The sequence below is a fragment of the Populus alba genome, chromosome 1 (genome assembly GCF_005239225.2).
Source record: "Populus alba chromosome 1, ASM523922v2, whole genome shotgun sequence".
Classification (NCBI taxonomy): Eukaryota; Viridiplantae; Streptophyta; class Magnoliopsida; order Malpighiales; family Salicaceae; genus Populus; species Populus alba.
The window spans coordinates 90,953-111,106 of NC_133284.1; the positions used below are offsets into that span (position 1 = coordinate 90,953).

Genomic DNA, 20,154 nt, shown 5'->3' on the forward strand with positions numbered 1-20,154 from the left:
TCTTTTCAAATCGACCGAGAAGTTTGAACAATCGTATAAAAAAATAAACGGGAAGAAAATAACAGAAATATGTATCATAAAAAAAGGGTATTTGTCAAATTTAATTTGCCACTCGTGATATATTGATAAGTCTTACACTAATTTCCAAGTTTAAATTCTCGATCGGTTTTAGCCTTTACTAGCTTCAAAATTTTATTTCTGCAAATATCCTAATTAATTAAACTACAGATGGGGATTTGTTCCAGTTTGATTAAATATAAGTATAGTAATAGCTTAGAAAAATAATTTGGATTTAAAAAAAAAAAAAAAAACCAAGGCAATTCCCTAGACATTTGACACAATATTTGAATTTCATAAAAAAAAAAAATAATAAGGCAGTGTTTTAGACATTTGACTGAATATTTCTCTGTATTAAGTAACAAATTGGTCATAGTTGGTTGCGATTGAAACAAAAATGGTGGAAAAGATAACAAAATAAATTAAAAGCCTTTAAAAAAGAAAAAACCCTACTCATTTGAAACAGGGGAAACATTAAAAGCATTAATTTTGATCATATAATATATCAATCACGTCAAAGGCACTTGATATGAATTTTAGGAAATTAACATGAGTTGTGGGCATGCATCTGTTAATTTTGTAAAAGGAGAAAAGAAAAGCAAACTTAGGAGTGCATTAAACTCGGGGTAGATCCTCATTTATTGTTTTGAATGTGAGGAAGGGAGCAATGCAAGGGGGGAGAGCCTAAGAGAGGAATATGCGGAATCGGATGGTAGAATTTCCTTGCATGCATGGTATAAAAGAGGAGGGGACGCAGCGCATTCCAGATGTAGAAGAAGGTAAATCTCTCTTCTTAATTATAGAAGAAACGAGATTAATTGTGTGAGGGGGGAAGCTGAGGAAAGGGATACACGATCCAAAATCACACACACAGATCAGAGATGGCTGGGGTGATGTTCATGGTTTTGCTTTGCCTCTCTGCAGGAGCAATGTTGGGAGTCCAGGGTGAGGACCCTTACTTGTTCTTCACATGGAACGTCACCTACGGCACCCTCTCTCCTTTGGGGGTTCCCCAACAGGTGATTCTCATCAATGATGAATTCCCCGGACCCAATATCAACTCCACCAGTAACAACAACATTGTCATCAATGTCTTCAACAACATTGATGAGCCCTTCCTTCTGACATGGAGCGGCATCCAGCAGAGAAAGAATTCATGGCAAGATGGAGTTCTTGGGACCAACTGTCCAATCCTCCCAGGAACCAACTTCACCTACCACTTCCAGGTTAAGGACCAGATTGGTAGCTACATCTACTACCCAACCACAGGCATGCACCGTGCAGCTGGAGGCTTTGGCGGCCTTCGCATCAACAGCCGCCTACTCATCCCTGTACCTTATGCTGATCCCGAGGATGACTACACTGTCGTACTTAATGACTGGTACACTAAGAGCCACACTGCTCTCCAGAAGTTATTGGATAGCGGGCGCTCTCTTGCAAGGCCTGACGGCGTCCTCATCAATGGCAAAAACGCTATGGGAGATGGCAAGGATGAGCCTCTCTTCACAATGAAGCCTGAAAAGACATACAAGTATAGAATCTGCAACGCTGGGCTCAAGAATACTCTCAATTTCAGGATCCAAGGCCATACGATGAAGCTTGTGGAGATGGAGGGCTCCCATGTGGTGCAAAACGTGTACGAATCACTCGATGTCCATGTTGGACAATGCTTCAGTGTCCTCGTGACAGCCAACCAAGCTCCCAAAGACTACTACATGGTGGCTTCCACCCGATTCAATAAGCAGGTTCTCACCGCTAAGGGCATCATTCGTTACACCAACGGCAAGGGTCCAGCATCACCTGAGCTCCCTGAGGCACCCGTTGGATGGGCTTGGTCTCTCAATCAATTCCGTTCCTTCCGCTGGAACCTTACAGCCAGTGCTGCTAGGCCTAACCCTCAAGGCTCTTACCACTATGGTTCCATCAACATCACCCGCACCATTAAGCTCGTAAACTCAGCTAGCCAAGAAGGTGGCAAGCTTCGCTATGCCCTCAATGGCGTCTCTCACGTTGATCCAGAGACACCTCTCAAAATTGCCGAGTACTATGGGGTTGCAGACAAGTTGTTCAAATATGACACCATGCAGGACAGTCCACAAGCCGACATTGCTCACGCTAAGATTGTCTCACAACCCAATGTCCTTAACCTCACTTTCCGTAACTTCGTAGAGATCATCTTCGAGAACCACGAGAAGAGCATGCAATCATATCACTTGGATGGTTATTCCTTCTTCGCAGTCGCGTAAGTAATTAATTAACTAAACAAACGCAGATGCATGCAGTGAATGTCTTTAAAAAACTTATTGTGAATATTTATAACCAACCAACTAATTAATTAATTAATATGCAACAGAGTGGAGCCAGGCACTTGGACCCCTGAAAAGAGAAAGCACTACAATCTTCTTGATGCAGTGAGCAGGACAACCGTTCAGGTCTTCCCCAAATCCTGGGCTGCCATTCTTTTGACATTCGACAATGCTGGAATGTGGAACATCAGGTCAGAGATGTGGGAGAGGGCTTATCTAGGACAACAGCTGTATGCCAGTGTTCTTTCCCCTGCTCGCTCCCTAAGGGACGAGTACAATATTCCTGATAATACTTTGCTATGTGGCCTCGTCAAGGACTTGCCAAAACCCGAGCCTTACAGCATCTAATATATAGAGAGCGGCTGATCCTCCATGTGTTAACCCTTTCCAATTTGTTGCCATGACTTCTTTTTTTCCGAATTATTATTATTTTTTTCATCAGACAATTGTTCTGTTCGTTCTCTCTTTCATGTAGTCAGAATAATATATATTGAATTCAATAAAACTTAACCTTCTGCTTCTCGTACATGTTTTCTTTAATCTCAAAGAAGAGGTCTGTCTCGGTTGATGAGTTAATTATTAATTTTAAATGTTCAAGAAAACAAACACATTTATAAGGCAATGTCTATGATTATATATCTTTAAAACATTAATAAAATAACAATATCTTGGAGTTATAAACTATGAATGTTTTTATTTATTTAGTGTAGGTAATGATTTATCTACTCACTCGGTCAAAAAGATATATCTTATTCATTTTGTAATTTAACTAATTACTGATCTACAATTATGATAATAACTGATAATTAAATATAATTTTAAAAGTATTATTGTTATGTTATCAATTGGAGTAGAAAATATTATTTAAGTAAATAGAAACTAAAAAAATATAAGTGTCCTTTTATTACCTTTTTCCTTGAAGTCTTGATAGATCTATCATCTTCAGTGTGGAACATAGATGAGGTATATGTAATACCTTAGTTCACTTTAAGGTAGTCGGTAGAAAAAAAATCAACACATCTCTCAAGAACTAATCAATGAGAACTGGATCAATTACCAAAAATAAAAACCTAGATCATCCAATCCTAATATCAAGAACTAAAAATCAGTTCCTCCACCCGAAGTTGTTTCTTGTAACCCATTTCCTTCAACTTGTTTCCTTTCCTTCCCACTTGTTTCACAAAAGGCAAAAAACAAATGGAAACCTGCAACAGCTGCCAAGAATACACAGGTTTCATTGCATGCTCATGTTCCATCTCACACAAACCAAGGCGATTCTTTGGTTTTAGGGCTAAAGTCGGCTTTTTGAACTCTCTCTGGTGCTATTTCCCATATGCCAGTCACAGATCTACCCCCTCCCTCTGCTGTCTTATCATCTAGCGGCATAGGTACAAGCACGGTTAGAGAGGCAAATGGGTCTCCGATGGCTAACAACTCTCCACCTCTTGATGGGTTTATTGTTGAAGATTGTTCTGATGATGCAGAACTGGAAGAAGAGCAGATAGACTTCACTTTCTCTGAGGAAGAAGATGAAGGGTCTTCACCATCTTCTCTGGCTCCGGTCACTCTAGAACTACCAGCTAGTCTCAAAGGTGCCAACTTTAACCCGTCCAACACTGTTAAAGCAGGTAAACCTCTCTCTTCTCCCCTGTTACTGGTAAATGGAGAGATTTATTCTCTTCCAATTGAAGCATCTCATCTTGCCTGAAGCTCATGCATTTTTCAGCCTTAAATGATATTCAATCCTACCCTCTTTTAACTGAAGACTTAGATCATTCTTGTGATGACTAGAAATTGTGTGCCATTGGTTATGTTTCTGGTAAATTTCTTGGTTATAGAGCCTTGAATAACATCATTAGGAACGTCTGGAAATGTGAAGCCACCCTTAACATACATGAATCAAGCTAGTTAGTTTATAGATTCCAAAATGAAGAAGACAAGTTTTCTGTATTGTGTGAAGGGCCTTATTTAATATATGGCAGGCCTCTTATCTTACATCCCATGTTTGAATATTTTGATTTCTCATATTCTGAAATGACTTAAGTCCCTGTTTGGCTTAAGTTCTCAAACCTACCATTGAAATGCTGGACACCGAGGTGCTTATCAAAGCTTGCAAGTGTTCTTGGTAAACCAATACAATGTGACAAGTTAACTTCCACCAAGGAGAGATTATCCTATGCTCGGGTGCTTATGGAAGTGGATCTACTTGCTGATCTTAGATCCTCTATAAATGTTACCCTGCCTAATGGAAACCCCTTCATTCAAAAGGTTATTTATGAGACATTGCCTAAATTTTGCAAACATTGCAAAGTGATCGCCCATTCCACTGAAGCGTGTTTTAAAGGTAAGGAAGAGGCCACAACAATTAAGAAGGCAAGTTCAGCTAGTGTTGCTACTAAGAAAAATGTTAAAGGCAGTGTCTTCACTCGTCTCAGCCCTATTGTTGATACCCTGGTTGATGCCCTGCCTGCTGCTGCTCTCCCAATTAAAGTCTCCCCTGTTAATGCTCCTCTAGTGGATGCTCCAAAGCTTAATGCTCCCATTGTCCCTTCAGAGACTTGCGTAGCTCAGGATGAGCAACTTTGTTCTTAAGCCACAACTGCAGTTTCAGAAGAGTGGCAAACTGTTTGAAAAAGGAGATAACATAGGTAACAAGCAACAGTCATAAAAAATTTTGCCCGCTGAAAGTAACATGCCTCCTTAACAGAATGTTTCCACTGGAGCGTGTTCTAAAGGTAAGGAAGAGGCCACAACAGTTAAGAAGGCAAGTTCAGCTAGTGTTGCTACCAAGAAAAATGTTAAAGGCAGTGTCTTCACTCATCTCAGCCCTATTGTTGATACCCTGCCTGCTGCTGCTCTCCCAGTTAAAGTCTCCCCTGTTAATGCTCCTCTAGTGGATGCTCTAAAGCTTAATGCTCCCATTGTCCCTTCAGAGACTTGTGTAGCTCAGGATGAGCAACTTTGTTCTTAAGCCACAGCTGCAGTTTCAGAAGAGTGGCAAACTGTTTGAAAAAGGAGATATAACATAGGTAACAAGCAACAATCATAAAAAATTTTGCCCGCTAAAAGTAACATGCCTCCTTAACAGAATGTTTCTTCCAAAGGAAAATCTCCTACTATCTCTATTGACATTGCTTGCAACAAGGCTCCCCATTGTCCAATTTCAGGTATGCTCACTAGGAGCTCGGTCCAAAAGAGTTCCAATATATTTTTTGGCAGTGGTGGGGTTCCTCCCACCCTTCCCCACCTATGATTGTTTACTGCTGGAACGTGAGAGGGCTTAATATTCTTCTTAAACAGCATGAGGTTGTTGGCCTCATGAAGGGTAAAAAGATTGATGTTTGTGGTCTCCTAGTGACTAAATTGTCATTGGCAAAAGTTGCATGCATGCATAAGCTATGGTTGAAGTCTTGGCAGTTTGTAAGCAATGCTAAAGCTGCAATGTATGCCCGAATAGTTGTTTTTTGGAACTCTAAAACAGTGGAGGTTGAGATGCTTCACTTATATACCCGGGGGATACATGTTCAAATTACAAGCTTGTTGCAACAATATAGTTTTATAGCCACCTTCATATATGGTTTCAACATCATTGCTGCCAGGAGAGCATTGTGGGAGGATTTTAAGAGATGGGGCACAAAATCTCCATGGATGCTTCTTGGTGATTTTAACTCTATTCTCTCCCAAGATGATAAGCATAATGGGAGCCAGTCTCTAACTATGAAATTTTAAACTTCAAGGAGTGTTGTTCTGATCTTAGGATAGCTAACTTGAACTCTACGAGTTGTCATTTTACATGGATGAATGGTATAGTCTGGAAAAAATTTGACAGGGTTATGGTAAATACCCATTGGTTCTCATTGCAGCAAATGGCCCATGTTCACTTTGGCACCCCATGAGCCTTCTCCAACCATTCTCCAGCTACTGTCCAGCTGAGAATTCAAGAGTTTCATGGCAAACAAAATTTCAAATTCTTCAACATATGGGCTACTTATCCTCAGTTCTTGGAAATCATTTCCCAACATTGGTCCTTGGATATATATGGGACGTACATGTATATTCTCTGTAATAAGCTCGAGCAGTTAAAAAGGTGCCCTGAAGTCTCTGAACAATCTTTATTTCAGCCACATTTCGGAGAGGGTTGCTAGAGCAGAGAAAATGTTCTTTGGCCAAAAGTTGAAATGTGCTTTCTTTAAAGATTGTGACAAGGGAACCAGATTTTTTCACTCTTTGATGAGCCAACATCACAGGAGACACCATATTCTTGCTATTATTCGAAGTGATGGTTTGCTCACTTCTTCGGCTGAAGAGGTTGGTAGAGAGTTTGTCTCATACTATTAAAAGCTTATAGGGACTTCCAAGCATACTATTTCGCTAAAAGTTGAGGTAGTTCATTGTGGTGCCTGCATTAATATTGATTCTCATGACTTTTTTCTTGCTCTAGTTTCTGCTGATGACATCAAGCAAGTTCTCTTTAGTATGGATGATGACAAAGCTCCTGGCCTAGATGGATATACCTTTGCCTTCTTTGAAAAAGCTTGGAACATCATTGATGAAGACTTCTATTCAACTGTTCAAGATTTCTTTGCCTCAGGGGAGATTTTCAAGCAGCTTAATCACTTTATCATAGCCTTTGTTCCAAAATCAGCTAATGCCAACTCTGCTGCAGATTACATACCTATTTCTTGCTGCAATGTCACTTATAAAGTTATTTCCAAGATCCTAGCAGGGAGGCTGGCTCATGTGCTCAATGATATTCTTAGCCCTTCTCAGAATGCTTTTTTTAGTGGGAGATTCATGGCTGATAATATTAACCTCATGCAAGAACTTGTGAGGAGTTATGGGAGAAAACGTGTATCACCTCGCTGCACCATCAAGATTGACTTCATGAAAGCATTTGATTTGGTCCAATGGTCATTTCTTCGTGATCTCCTTCATCTCTTGGGGTTCCCTACTAGGTTTTTTCATCATGTTATGAAATGCGTTGAGACTGCCTCATTTTTTATCTGTATCAATGGTAATCTCTTTGGTTTCTTCAAAGGCAAGTGTGGTGTTCGGCTAGGAGATCCATTATCTCCCTACCTCTTTATTATTTGCATGGAGTACTTCTCTAAACTACTGAAAAGTAATACTCAGCATTCTGGTTTTCACTTTCATCCTAAATGCCAAGCTTTGGGAATCAGTCATCTTGGTTTCGCTGATGATATTCTTTTGCTCTGCCATTATGAAATGGTCTCTGTTAACACTAAACCCTTAACACTATTCTCCATCAGCTTCATGTCTTTGGGGTGTCATCTAGACTGGTAATGAATGTAGCCAAATCCTTTATTTTCTTTGCTGGTGTTTCGGGGGATATGAAGCAAGCTATTCTCAACGTCTCCCAGTTCACCAAAGGGAGCTTTCCCTTTAAGTAACTCGGTGTCCCTATATAACAACCCTAGTTTTTCTATTAGTTTATTCGTTAATCTCTCCCCCTATAAAGGGTAGATGAAGCAATTTTATTTTTTTTACTCGACGAAATTTCGGCAGAGTCTCCTCTATACCAGGAGATCCCAAGTTATCGACAATGTACCTGCACACATTTTGAATCACATCTCCTCCACAATCACATCCATGTTTAGTACAATTAACTACATAACTCATTCTAGATTATGCTCAGGACCATATTCATTCCCAAACTCCATCTTACATCACATACACAACTTAAGAATTAAAAGAGCCAATTTCAACACGAAATTTCATATATATATATATATATATATATACACACACACACAACATAGTTTAATATTCTAACATAGTCTAGTACATTCTAATATCTCAAGCATAGGTTGATACATTTAATATTTCACAAACAAAATATTACGAATAGAGTATTCCATATAGGCTACATGTTTACTGCATGAAAAAATTACACCACAAATCCCTAAGTTCCTAACTTATACGGAAAGGGATCAAAGAACTTTAAATCTATTCCTGATGTGAATGGGAGGGACCTGCAAAAATATAAATTTTCCATATAATTAAAAACAAATGATTAAAATACAAGCAATTTACATAATAAAATTAAACAACATATATATCTACTTAAATCATATGAGATTCTAAATACAACCACAAACCCCCTTTTATGGTTATATAAGAATTCTTTATTCTTCTTCTCTTTTTTTTTTTGTTAACTATTTCTTCCCCCCTATCAGAAGGACTATTGCTGACACCAATGACCTCCATTAGTGTCTTTAGTTGCCCGTCCTGGAACAACTAATTAGTTTCATGAAAATGCCGACACAAATGTAAACGTTTGTGTCATTAACTATTTTTAAAACTAAAATAGTTAATCATTGTTCCATATTACCTTGGGAGGTTCTCAGGTATGCCGATGTCAAAATTCTTGACATCATTAGCTTTCACCTCGGAAAGCAAATCAAGTTTATAAATTTTGCAGATATCGACGTCACGTGCCGATATCATTAACTATTCTGAAACCGAATAGTTAATCAATTTTATAAATTTTGCCGATATCGACATCACGTGTCGATATCATTAACTATTCTGAAACCGAATAGTTAATCAAGTTTATAAATTTTGCCGATATCGACGTCACGTGCCGATATCATTAACTATTCTGAAACCGAATAATTAATCAAGTTTATATTTTTCCTCTCACGTACCAGTAATGCCGATGTTATCCAGCTTGGTTAACATCATTAGCCTCCCATATCAGGGACAACAAATCAAATTGAAGAAACAATCATTACTAAAATTCCTTGTTACGATCTATTTTGCTCCAAAAGAACCCATAAATTAAATCTAGTTCTCCGTTCCATTTTATTTTTCATCATTTAACCTTTCCTTTTCCTTTTTTTTTTTCATCAGTAAGCACCAAATTTTTATAGTTCAAAAGTTAGTTAAAATAATTATTAACTAGAGGAGATATAGGTACCAAGTACCTACCTGTTGTGGACGCTCGACTTGTGTTCCCCTGTGGTTGATGTACTCCTCCTACGGTTCCTCCTGAAACCAAAAACACCCATCATTATTCCATATTAATCCACATATCACACGCAACATCAACATTGAAAATAATATTCATTTCTCTTTTACCAAATCTTTTCTTTCTCATCACATACATTCCTCATTATTATCCTTTAACTTTTCAGCTCATTAGTAGTCCAAGTGGATATCATAAATTCAATTTTTTATTACAGTTTATTCTTTTTGAAGATCAAGACACACTTTATGAAAGGCAAGAAAACAAATTCTACACTTGATATGACTAAATTTTGTTGTTTTATCAACTTGGCCGAATCTGCCACCAGGGGTTGCAGCTCGACCTCTCCTTAGTTTTTTATTTGTATCTGGAGTTCTAGGACTCCAAATTAGGCGAGGTTAGATTTGTTGGAAAGCTAACACTCCTAGCTACACTTCTATGAGGGGACCCTCCCTAAATTTTATAGTTTTTAGGTCCAAAATGCCCTCAGGAAACAGGGCAACGAACTTGCCCTGTTTTGCTAAGGGAGAAGGTATCTCCATTTCATCTTAAATCCCTGCTTCCTCATCAGTCACAACCATGCCTTTCCTTTATTCATGGCATTCTCGTCTCCTTTTATGTCTTTCTAAGGTCACTGGTACCAAATTAATTAATTAAACACATCATAAGTTCTCATTCCCTCTCTGTTGTATCCAGTAGAGAACGTGGCCAAGGGAACCAAGAGTTCCCTTCTTCTCTTTTATGCACTCATTTCTTCTTCTTCTTTAAGGAACTTAGATTAATCTAATCCATTTAACCTCACTCATTTCTGCATTTCCCCAACATTTTATGTTAAAGAAACCTAATTCCCAATTCAAGAAAGGCATAAACTTCTAATCAAATTGAAGTTGATTTCATAGAAATTGGAATTAGAACTCCTTACTTGGATGGAATCTAAACTTTACTTCACAAATTTTAGAAGAATCTTAGCCTTCTTCTCCTTGTATGTTGTCAACCACTCTTCCCCCTCTTTTCTTCACCAATTCTTCACTTTTCTTCTTGTTAATTCTTCCACCCGATTGTGTTCCTCCACTCTATAATTCCAAGGCTTATTTGGGTTTACTAATTTTAGGTGTTTACTCCAAGTTTTGATGAAAGAAAAATCTAAAATTCTCCCCCCTCCTTATTCTTATTATCAGCCGGCCATGGATGAGAGAAGGGATGGGTATTTATAGTCCCATCTCTTCTTAATTTCATTTTGGCCCTATCTTTCACCCCTTTTTTTCAGTATTATTATTATTATTATTATTTATTTATTTTATATTATAACAACATTTAGAATTATTATAAACCTCCCCCTCTTTGTATACTTTATTCTCGGGCTTCACACCCTAAGTCAATTCTCTCCTCTTATTCATAAGTTAGAATTGGCTATTTATAGTTAGATGGGAAAGCAACTCTCGTATACTGGTTGGTTGGAGTTAATAAAATCGATCATGCATGGCATGGTGCAGTTTTAGATTAGTATCTTTCCTATTCTAGCTGTAGTTATCAACAAGATTACCAATCTGTGTAGAAATTTCCTATAGACCAGGGATGTGCTTAGAAGTAAATCTGCTCTTTATGCTCGAAAGCAGGTGTGCTTGCCAAAAGATGAAGGGGGTCTGGCGGTTCTTGACATCAAATCCAGAAATGACAGTTTTTTTTGCCAAACATCCATGAAATATTCACTTGAAGTCCGATTCCCTTTGGATTCGATGGATAGATCATTATTACATTTCGCATGCCTCCATCTAGTCCTTGGACACAAAGAAAACTGACTCTCCTCTATGAAAGTCAATCTTCTCTTTTCGTAACAAAATGATTGATCTTTGTGGTGGGGTTGCTCTAGTGCAACAATTACTCTCAAGCTGGCACTTTGGATCGGGTTCTTTTACAGCCAGTGCATTTGATTTCTTCAGATATAAAGTTGATCATGTCCAGCGGGCTAGTGTAGTTTGGGAGCAATGGTCTCTCCCAAGACACAGCTTCTCCCTATGGCTAGCAATGTTGGGCAAGTTGCGAACAAGAGATTGACTTTAGTTTCTCTCCACAGATTCTAAATACCCTCTTTGTTAGAATGTTGATGAATCCCATACTCATCTCTTCTTCAATTGTGACTGGTCGTCTTCTTTTTGAAGTAAGGCTAGATTTTGGCTTAAGCTTCATAATAATATGCCTTCCTTAAACATAGCCACTCGGGTCTTACAAAACACCAAAAAAAGGTTGCAGCTAAAAAAGAGAAAAGTATCTCTTGCTATTCTTGTGTATTTGATTTGGGAAGAAAGAAATAGGCGCATCTTCAACAACACTGCAAAATCAGTTGAGACTATCTTTAGGAAATTCCAGATATTGTTCTACACTATTTTGTATTTCCATGAAAAAAAAATCACCCAGCCTACAGTGTTGCTAATTGAATGGAACCTCCTTGGTCTTTCGTATAGTTTGGACATGCATGGTTCTCCATGGTTTTCTCGTCCCTTTATTGATGAGCCTCGACCTCCTATTTTTGGCTAGTATTGTATTTATTTGTTATGGCTGTTTTTATTGGCAGTTATGCATGGTAGGTTGTAGGCTTCCTTGTCCTTTCATGGTGCTCAGGGGTAGCTGGTGATGCATGGAGATGTTTGGTAGAGCTGATAGGATATTTTAGCCTATGTTGATATTATGAATCTTTGTTCAGGGTTGGACGTGCATGGTCCCTCGTTTTTGCATGGGTGAGCAGTTGTCCACTGTTATTGGTTGTTAGTGTTTTCAATTTGCTTGGTTGTAATTTGGATGGTCCTCCTTTCTACATGGTGAAAGTAATTTGTGTCTTTTGCTTGGATGGCTAGCGTTATCTCTACATGGTTGAGTTGTGTTTGCATGGCTTCTTCATTCTACATGGAAAAGATGTTGACTATCGGCTGGTTCCTCTGTCTTGGCTTGGCTGGCTGGTAGCTAGGTTGGCTTTATTTCTGTATGGATAAGTTTTGTCTCTGCATGGAAGAGTCAATGCATGTTATTGCTCCTTGACTGGTGCTGATTTTCTGTATGTCTGTTACTGGCTTTTGGCTTTAGTTAATTATTTGATTTGGTGGTGGTTTGTAATGCTTTCCAATTGTCTTCTTATTTGTCTCTTAGGGAGCTTGTCCCTTTTTTTGTTCTTCTTGTATTTAATTCCTATTTTGTTGCCTTCAACTTTGTAACTTTTGATCTATAATATATTCTTACATTTGATAAAAAAAAAAAAAAACTAACTAAAAATCTTTAAAGAATAAAATAAAAGAAAGTGGAGAAATTAAATATAAAATCTACGATCACAAAAACTAAAAAATCTTTTAATGATTTTACGAGAAGACAATAGAAAATTTAGTTTTATGCTACTAATGGATGATCAGTACTAGAATACATATGTTGAAGTGGTGGCATCAAAACTAGAGGTTATTATTAGTTATTTTTTAGTTTTACTTATCAATTTATTATGGTATTTTCTTTATAAAGCTATGAGTAAAGAAGTCTTCACCATAATTATGGCTTGTCAAACTGTTAAAAAAACATGAAACAAGTTAAAAGTTGAATTTCATGGTGATAAAAAAAGTCTAGAAAAATGCAAATTTTGAATTTCAAAAGACAGTTTAAAGGTCTGAAGATGAAGGAAACAGAGATTGTCAAAGACTTCTAAAAAAATTCAAAGATTATGAATCAAATGAGGCTATTGGGGGGAGATTTTCCTTATTCAAGGATAGTAGAGAAGGTTCTAGTAAGTTTACCAAATAAATTTGAGCATAAAATTTCCTTTCTAGAAGACTCAAAAGATTTCTCATAAATGAGTCTTTAAGAGTTAGTAAATACATTACAAGTCGTAGAGCAATTAAGGCAAGCTTATAGATAAGAAGGCACAAGTAAAAGAGCCCTTATTGCAGTTTCAAAAGAAAGGAGTTAGGCAAAGAACTCTTATAGGAGAAATCAAAAGGGAAAAACAAAAAAAAAATAAAAAGATTGACAATTAAATAACTGGTAACAAAGCAACTACACTGAAAGGAAAGAAAGGAGAGCACTTATCTTCTTTCAAATACCATCAGAAAACAAATCAACTTGAAGTTTATTGTTGGATCAAGAATGCACACGCAAAAAAATACAAGCAATTTAGCCACATTCAAAGATTTTGTAAGAACAAGGTAGAGAATTCAGAAGCTAAGGAAAAGCTTGTGTTCATGGCAATAATAGAAGAAGTGTGTATCACAACCAAGGTAAACAATTCATCATGGCTTATTGATATTGGTTGTACTAATCACATAACTATAGATTAAAGTTTGTTCAAGGATTTTGTATAAAAGCTATTCGTTTAAAGTCAGAATTGGTAATGAAAACTATATGAACGTTGAGGGAAAAGGAATGGTCAAAGTACAAACTTTGTCATGTAAAAAATCTCTCAAAAACATTGTTTATGTACCTAAGATTAATCAGAATCTTATTAGTGTAGGACAACCAATTCAATTTGGTTACTCATTGTTTTTTAATGATGGAGTGTGTGACATTAAAGACAACTAAGGGGTATTATTGATCACTATTAAAATGATGGATAAGAGTTTTAATGTTGATTGGAAAGAAGTCTATTTGTGTTCTAACACTATTGTTGAAAATGATTATGTTCTATAACACAAAAGGTTGGGGCATTTTAATTATGCAACTAGTTTACAGATGGCCTCTAGTTTACCAAAAATACAAAAACAAAATGACATTTGTAAAGCCTGTCATTTAGGAAAGCAGACCAGAAGTGTTTTTCTTGATAAAAGTTTTAGAGCTTTAGTAATACTTCAGTTAGTATACATAGATGTCTGTGACCTTATGCAAAATAAATTTTTGAATGGTTCAAAGTACTTTTCTCTATTTATTGATAATTATAGTAGGTATTGTTGGTTTTTTTTTTTTTTAATCCAAGGCTGATGTATTTGTTAAGTTTGTGAAGTTTAAGATACTAGTTAATGATATTGAGGTCTAATAATGGGTTTGAGTATACCTCTAGGTAGTTTGAGGGTTATTTGGTGAAAGAAATGATCAAACATAAGTTGACAATACCCTATAATACAAATCAGAATGGGGTTAGTGGGAGGAGAGCTAGAACGTTGATGGAGATGGCAAGATGTTTGCTAAATGAGAAGAAAACGCCATTAAAATTTTGGGTTGAGGCGGTGGTCATTATCAAAACCACAAAAATTAATTATGACTTTTCTTTCTTTTTAAAGACTTAATTTTTTTGTAACACTATAGTAAAAGCCAGGTCAAACCTAGTAAAAATTATTCTAATTCTTCTTACAAGAAACTAAAAAAACAAAAGACTTGGGATTAATAAGAAAACTTAAATAAAATTAAAACTCTAAAAAAAAACACAAAATATAATTTAGTGTTTATATACTTGGCTCAAAGATATTGTCCATTCAACGAATTAGATTGATCATTGAATAAAATAAATATTCTTTTAATTTGAGCAAATACTAAAATTCCTTTAAGCAAGGAAAATAAAAAATATATCAAATTAATTAGAAAACATCCCTAATTAATTTCTTAACATTAATTAAATTAAGATTGAAAATCAATTTTTATATTTGGTGAAAAAAGCTTTAAGAACGAAAAACGATCAAGTATTTCAAGCTATCGTTAAAAAGCTTAACAATTTTTACCTATCTTATTCGTTTAACCTGCAAGTTAAATTAACCAAATTCACTCATTTTTCTTCCTTCTTGATTCAAATCAACAATTACAGATTGAAAATTTATAAAAAAAAATGCCTACTACAGAAGCTATTCAAAAAGTTTGAATGAAAAACAATAGCTTGCATACCAAATTCAGGAAAAATAAGTACTTGAATGTCCAAAAATAAAGTTAGAAATTATTTCTTCTCACAATCTAACACAATAATGGAACAAAACTCCTTTAAACCTAAAGCCAAAGTTTAGTTGATAGCAACTGCAAAGTTGAAAAATAGAGAAGAAAAAAAGGTTGCCTCCCTCTTGTTTCAACCATGTTTTGCTCTATTTATTATCTTCCTTAGCTACTGAATTTCTTCATGATTCTTGTCACACGTCACTTGCGCGGCGTTTAATGGTGATTTTTCATTTGTTTTGCTTGATTGGTTCTTTGGAGTCACCACCTAGTATTTTGGTCACTAGAAATCCTAACTGGTCTTTCAAAGATTCTAAGGCAAGTGACTGGATGTGTAAAGGGAAGGTATTAGCACCCTTAGTACACCCTACCTAAGGTAAGCTACTTAGTGTTTGGTTTGCTTTATAATTGATACGGTGTTGGTGTTTTCTAATCCCATCAGTTTTTCCTAGGTTTGATTCAAATTAAATTTATTATGATAGAAATCCAAGGAGATTCAATGTGCTTTAAAAGCTTATTTTTCTCTTAGTATTTCAAGAGCTTGTGACTCATAAATCGCAATGAGGAGGGACAAAAATTTAGAAATCTAATGAAATTCAGGGCGTTTTAAAAGCCTATTTTTGCCTCAGTATTTCATACTCTCACAACTCGTAAACCGTGGAGTAAAAAAAAAGGCTGGACTTTATTTCCAGGCTAAACCCGGTTACTAGCTCAAACTAATAACCGATTCTGACAGCAGGAGACCCGCGTAAACAGTTACTGGGGAATTGAAATTCACATGCATAATAACATGTACAGTAACAAAGTGAATTAAATTCATGCATGCATAGGGACGAGAAGAGCTTACCTAGTGCAGGGACGAAGCTGGTGCTCGAGGATGAAGCTGGTGGGTGGTGTCGACCGGGATGGAATTGGTCTCATGGCTGGGCTGCTGTTTCGGTTAATACCTATTCCTATGGAAAAAAAGTTGCACCACTAGAGGAGAAGAAACTAGAGATGGAACGAAGTGACAAAGGCGTGCTGGTTGGTCTCTCTGGTTTTCGTCTGTTTATCTTATTTCCTTCTGCTCGTCCTTCATCTCATTCATGTATGTCTTATCTCTATTGAGAAGAAATGGTTGCTACTGTTGTGGGGCTCGGTGGAGGCTGGTCTGAGGCTACATTGACAAAGAGGGCTGCTTCGAGTGTAAGGGAAGAATTGGCCAAGAGAGGGGAATGGCCAGAAGGGGGACTGGTTTTGGGTGCTCTCTCTCTCTCTCCCGTTCTTGTTCGAAAGAAATGGAAATGAGTAGGTTGTTAGGAAGAGTGAGATGAGGAAATCGAGGAAGGTGGTTGGCTATGGATAAAAGGAGAAAAGGGTTCTCTATGGGAAGAAAAAGTGAGCGAGGAGATCTGGTTTTGGCCGGTTGCGAGAAGAGACTACTGATCTATGGCTGGATGAAGAGGGAAACCGAGAATTCTCAAAGGCCAAAGCAGGGGCTTTTCTGGTTTGGCTAAAGGGAGGAGATCCCGTGAAGGAGAGTAAGCTAGATGAAGGAGAGGGGCTGGTCTTTATGTAAAAAAAAAAAATCGCTAGGCCAAGGGTGGAGGAGCGGCTTGGCTTCGGTTGGGAGAAAAAAATAGGTTTAGGTTTTTCTTTTTTTTTTTGCGATAGCCCTGAATCTCTCTTTAAAAATTTTCCTATATAAGTTTTCTTCTTCCTCTTTATCATGGCTGGAGGTTCACTTATATAAAAAATCTCTACACGCGCTATTCAAGGAAATATTACAATAATTATTACAGAGATTGTCTTCTATAATCAGCAACAAAAAAATCCTATAAATATGGTATTCTATATTGTAGAGATTGTCTTCCATAACTAGCGCGAATCAAATCATATAACTATTATATTTTATATTGCAGTAATTGTATATGATTCAATAATTATCTCTTTTATATATTGCTTTTTTAATATTAGCCCTTGCTCTATGTTATTGCCATATGCAAACCTTTATTTTTTATTTTTTTTATTTTTTTGAAAATTTATCAAAACATGGGTAAAATATTGGGTAGCAACAATTTGTAGGCTAATTAAGGATCCTTATGCTATGTAATTCCTTCCTTGTTTATCTGGTCCTCAGAGTTGGTTAAATCTCTCAGAATTTATTTTGAAAACAGACTATGTTGTTGTCATAACTCTATTGTAATTCCAACTCTGCTGTAAAATAAACTATGTTTCTGACTTGATTTCTTGCACTACCCGACAATCTTAGCTTTATTATTTCATTCGTTACATGTTAGAGGTTTGTTCTGCCTCTTTTTTGGATCCTAAAATAAACTATGTTTTTGGATTCTTTCATCGTTTCTATGTCAGACTTTCAACCTTTAATGGGATGCTCTGCACTTAAAAAAAAAAAAAAAAACATTTGCGTTAATAGCAAATATTTTATGAATTCCTTAAACTTTGTTGATTCTTCTACAAATTCTTAATATGCTTATTTATGCTTAAAACATAGTATAAAAACATATCATAAAAGGACTAAAAATATATTTATTGTATGTTTATCAAGCAGTGAACACAACATCCTTCCCTCTCAATCACATGGCCACAAAAGTTAAGACTTGTTATGTTTAAATGGTCTGCTAAGACTCTCAATTGAAAGATAAGACTTTCTATGAAATATGGTATGGTTTTAAACCTAATGTTAATCATTTAAATGTTTTTGGTAGCCCTTGATATGTTTTGTAACTTGAAGTTAAGAGGAGTAACCTTGATCAAATGGCAGATGTAGGAATTCTTATAGGCTATAACACTTAATATAAGGCCTATAAAATCTATGATTTGAAACTTAACAAGGTGGTGATTTTTAGAGATGTAAAATTTACAGAAAGTTCTACATCAAACTGGAAAATTGTTTTAACTAAAGGGCCAAAATATAAGCAACAAAATGGAATGGATGATGGAAAGGATGATGATGTTGATGAAAAACCATTAAATGGGACAAGGTCTGTAACAACCAGGCTGTACGACTAGATGTATTTATAAAATTTTAGCTTAGCATATAGTACCTTAGTTATCTTGTAATTAACCCTTTTGAAATGTTTAACACTTATTATGTTGTAATGTTTTCTTTGCATGTTAGTATTTATTTTTTCTTTTAAATTTTATGATATGATATGTGGACTATATTCATATTGAACTTACTTGTAGGATATATATACAGTAACAGTCAAAGTCTAGACAGTAACGGTTGGACAGTAACAGTTCAATGTCTAGACAGTAAAGGTTGGACTGCAACAGTTCAATGTCTAGACAGCAACGGTTGGACAGTAACAATTCAATGTTTGGACAGTAACAGTTGAACAATAACAGTTCAATGTCTAGTTCAATGTCTAGATAATAATGGTTGAACAGTAACAATTTAATGCCTAGACAATAATGGTTGGACAGTAATAGTTGAATAGCAACAATTGGTATTGGAGACCTGGTATGGGTTTTAGGAAGAATTCAAAAGAGGTTGTTGATTGATTAGTACTTAAAAGTATAATTTTATCAAGGTTTTATATCATCATTTTGCACTTTAAGTATCAATAACTCCTTAATAAAAACATGTTTTACAATAAACAAGTCTGATACTATAAGATACCTTTAATTTATGGTAAATGTTCATCTTAAATGCTGGTCTATCACATAAATCAAATGATTGATTGATGAGTTTAACTACTAAAATTTAAAAGACAAAAAAAAGGTCAAACTTAGAAAAGAGATGTTGATTCAGTCCGAACTGGAATACTATTCGGTCATTGGGTCATATCTAGAGCTGTAGATCTTGGATTTAGGTCTGCTTTATATGGATGGAAAGTTAAGACATAGGCCTACAACTTTAATGTGGAATCCAAGATTTAAAAAAGGCCATTTTCAAGTCCAAATTATAGCAACAATGAAGAAGTCTGAATCTGTTCTGCAGCCCATACACTGTTCAATGTTCAGCCCATATCTCAAGTTCTAAAAGTTCAAATGACCTCAAATTTTTTTTTTTCTAGAAAGATAAGACAATTTTCTTGAACTTTCATGAGTATAGTTGGTACCAATTCTAATGTTAGCAATGACCTTTTGTTCAGACAAGAAGATAAGGATTTTCACCAAGTCAAAATATGGCTACCCACTCAACAATTAGTCATCAAATCAATAGTTCTAAATTTTAGCCTATAAAAGGAGGCATTTTCCATGCATTTAGGCATCTTGTTTTTCATATCAAGATCATGCTTTTTATTTCTTTCTTTATATTTTTGTAATGTTTAAGTTTTATTTCATGTTATATTTTCCTTAATCTCTTGTTTATGTTTTTCATTTCCTTTACTATACTTATATAATTTTGTTCTTATCTTCTTTATTTATATTTATCTTCTTTATTATGTTTAGCTAAGTTTATTATGTCAGGTAAAAAGGTTACACTAATGGTGTAAGAATAAGTATAATATAAACTCAATATGGACTTCAATGTTTATATCCAAGAAAGTTTGTTATTAACATGTCTTATCTTTTTATCTTATTAATTCTTAATACCTTGCTTGTTAAATGGTTAATCTAGATTTGTGTTGTATAACACTTGGTAGAACAAATGCTTGGCACTTTCATAGCCAACCGTATGGTATAACCTACACATGTGTTATGAAAGGAACTTGATTTGTTGTTAACATAAGTTAGCATCATGAATTCCTAAAAATATTTAAAAGTATGGTGTTACTTAAATAAGATAACTAATATGATCATGTTAAAAATTTATAATGAACTATTAAGAATAAATCATCTGATTGAATCTCCTTTGAGTGTGGTTTCCAATTTATTAATAAATAAAATGTATACTATATTTATTTCTAATACTATTAGTGGATCCTCTAACCGTGACAATTGTTTTATCATTATTTAATCATTACATCA

General features: G+C 35.7%; 1 protein-coding gene across 1 annotated transcript; it reads left to right on the top strand.

The window, feature by feature from the left end:
• Positions 1–938: 938 nt before the first annotated feature.
• On the top strand, positions 939–2,711 carry LOC118032746 (L-ascorbate oxidase homolog). The gene is made up of 2 exons (XM_035037538.2): positions 939–2,299; positions 2,411–2,711. Exons 1-2 carry the CDS (start codon positions 939–941, stop codon positions 2,709–2,711), a joined length of 1,662 nt encoding a protein of 553 aa, XP_034893429.1.
• Positions 2,712–20,154: the final 17,443 nt, after the last annotated feature.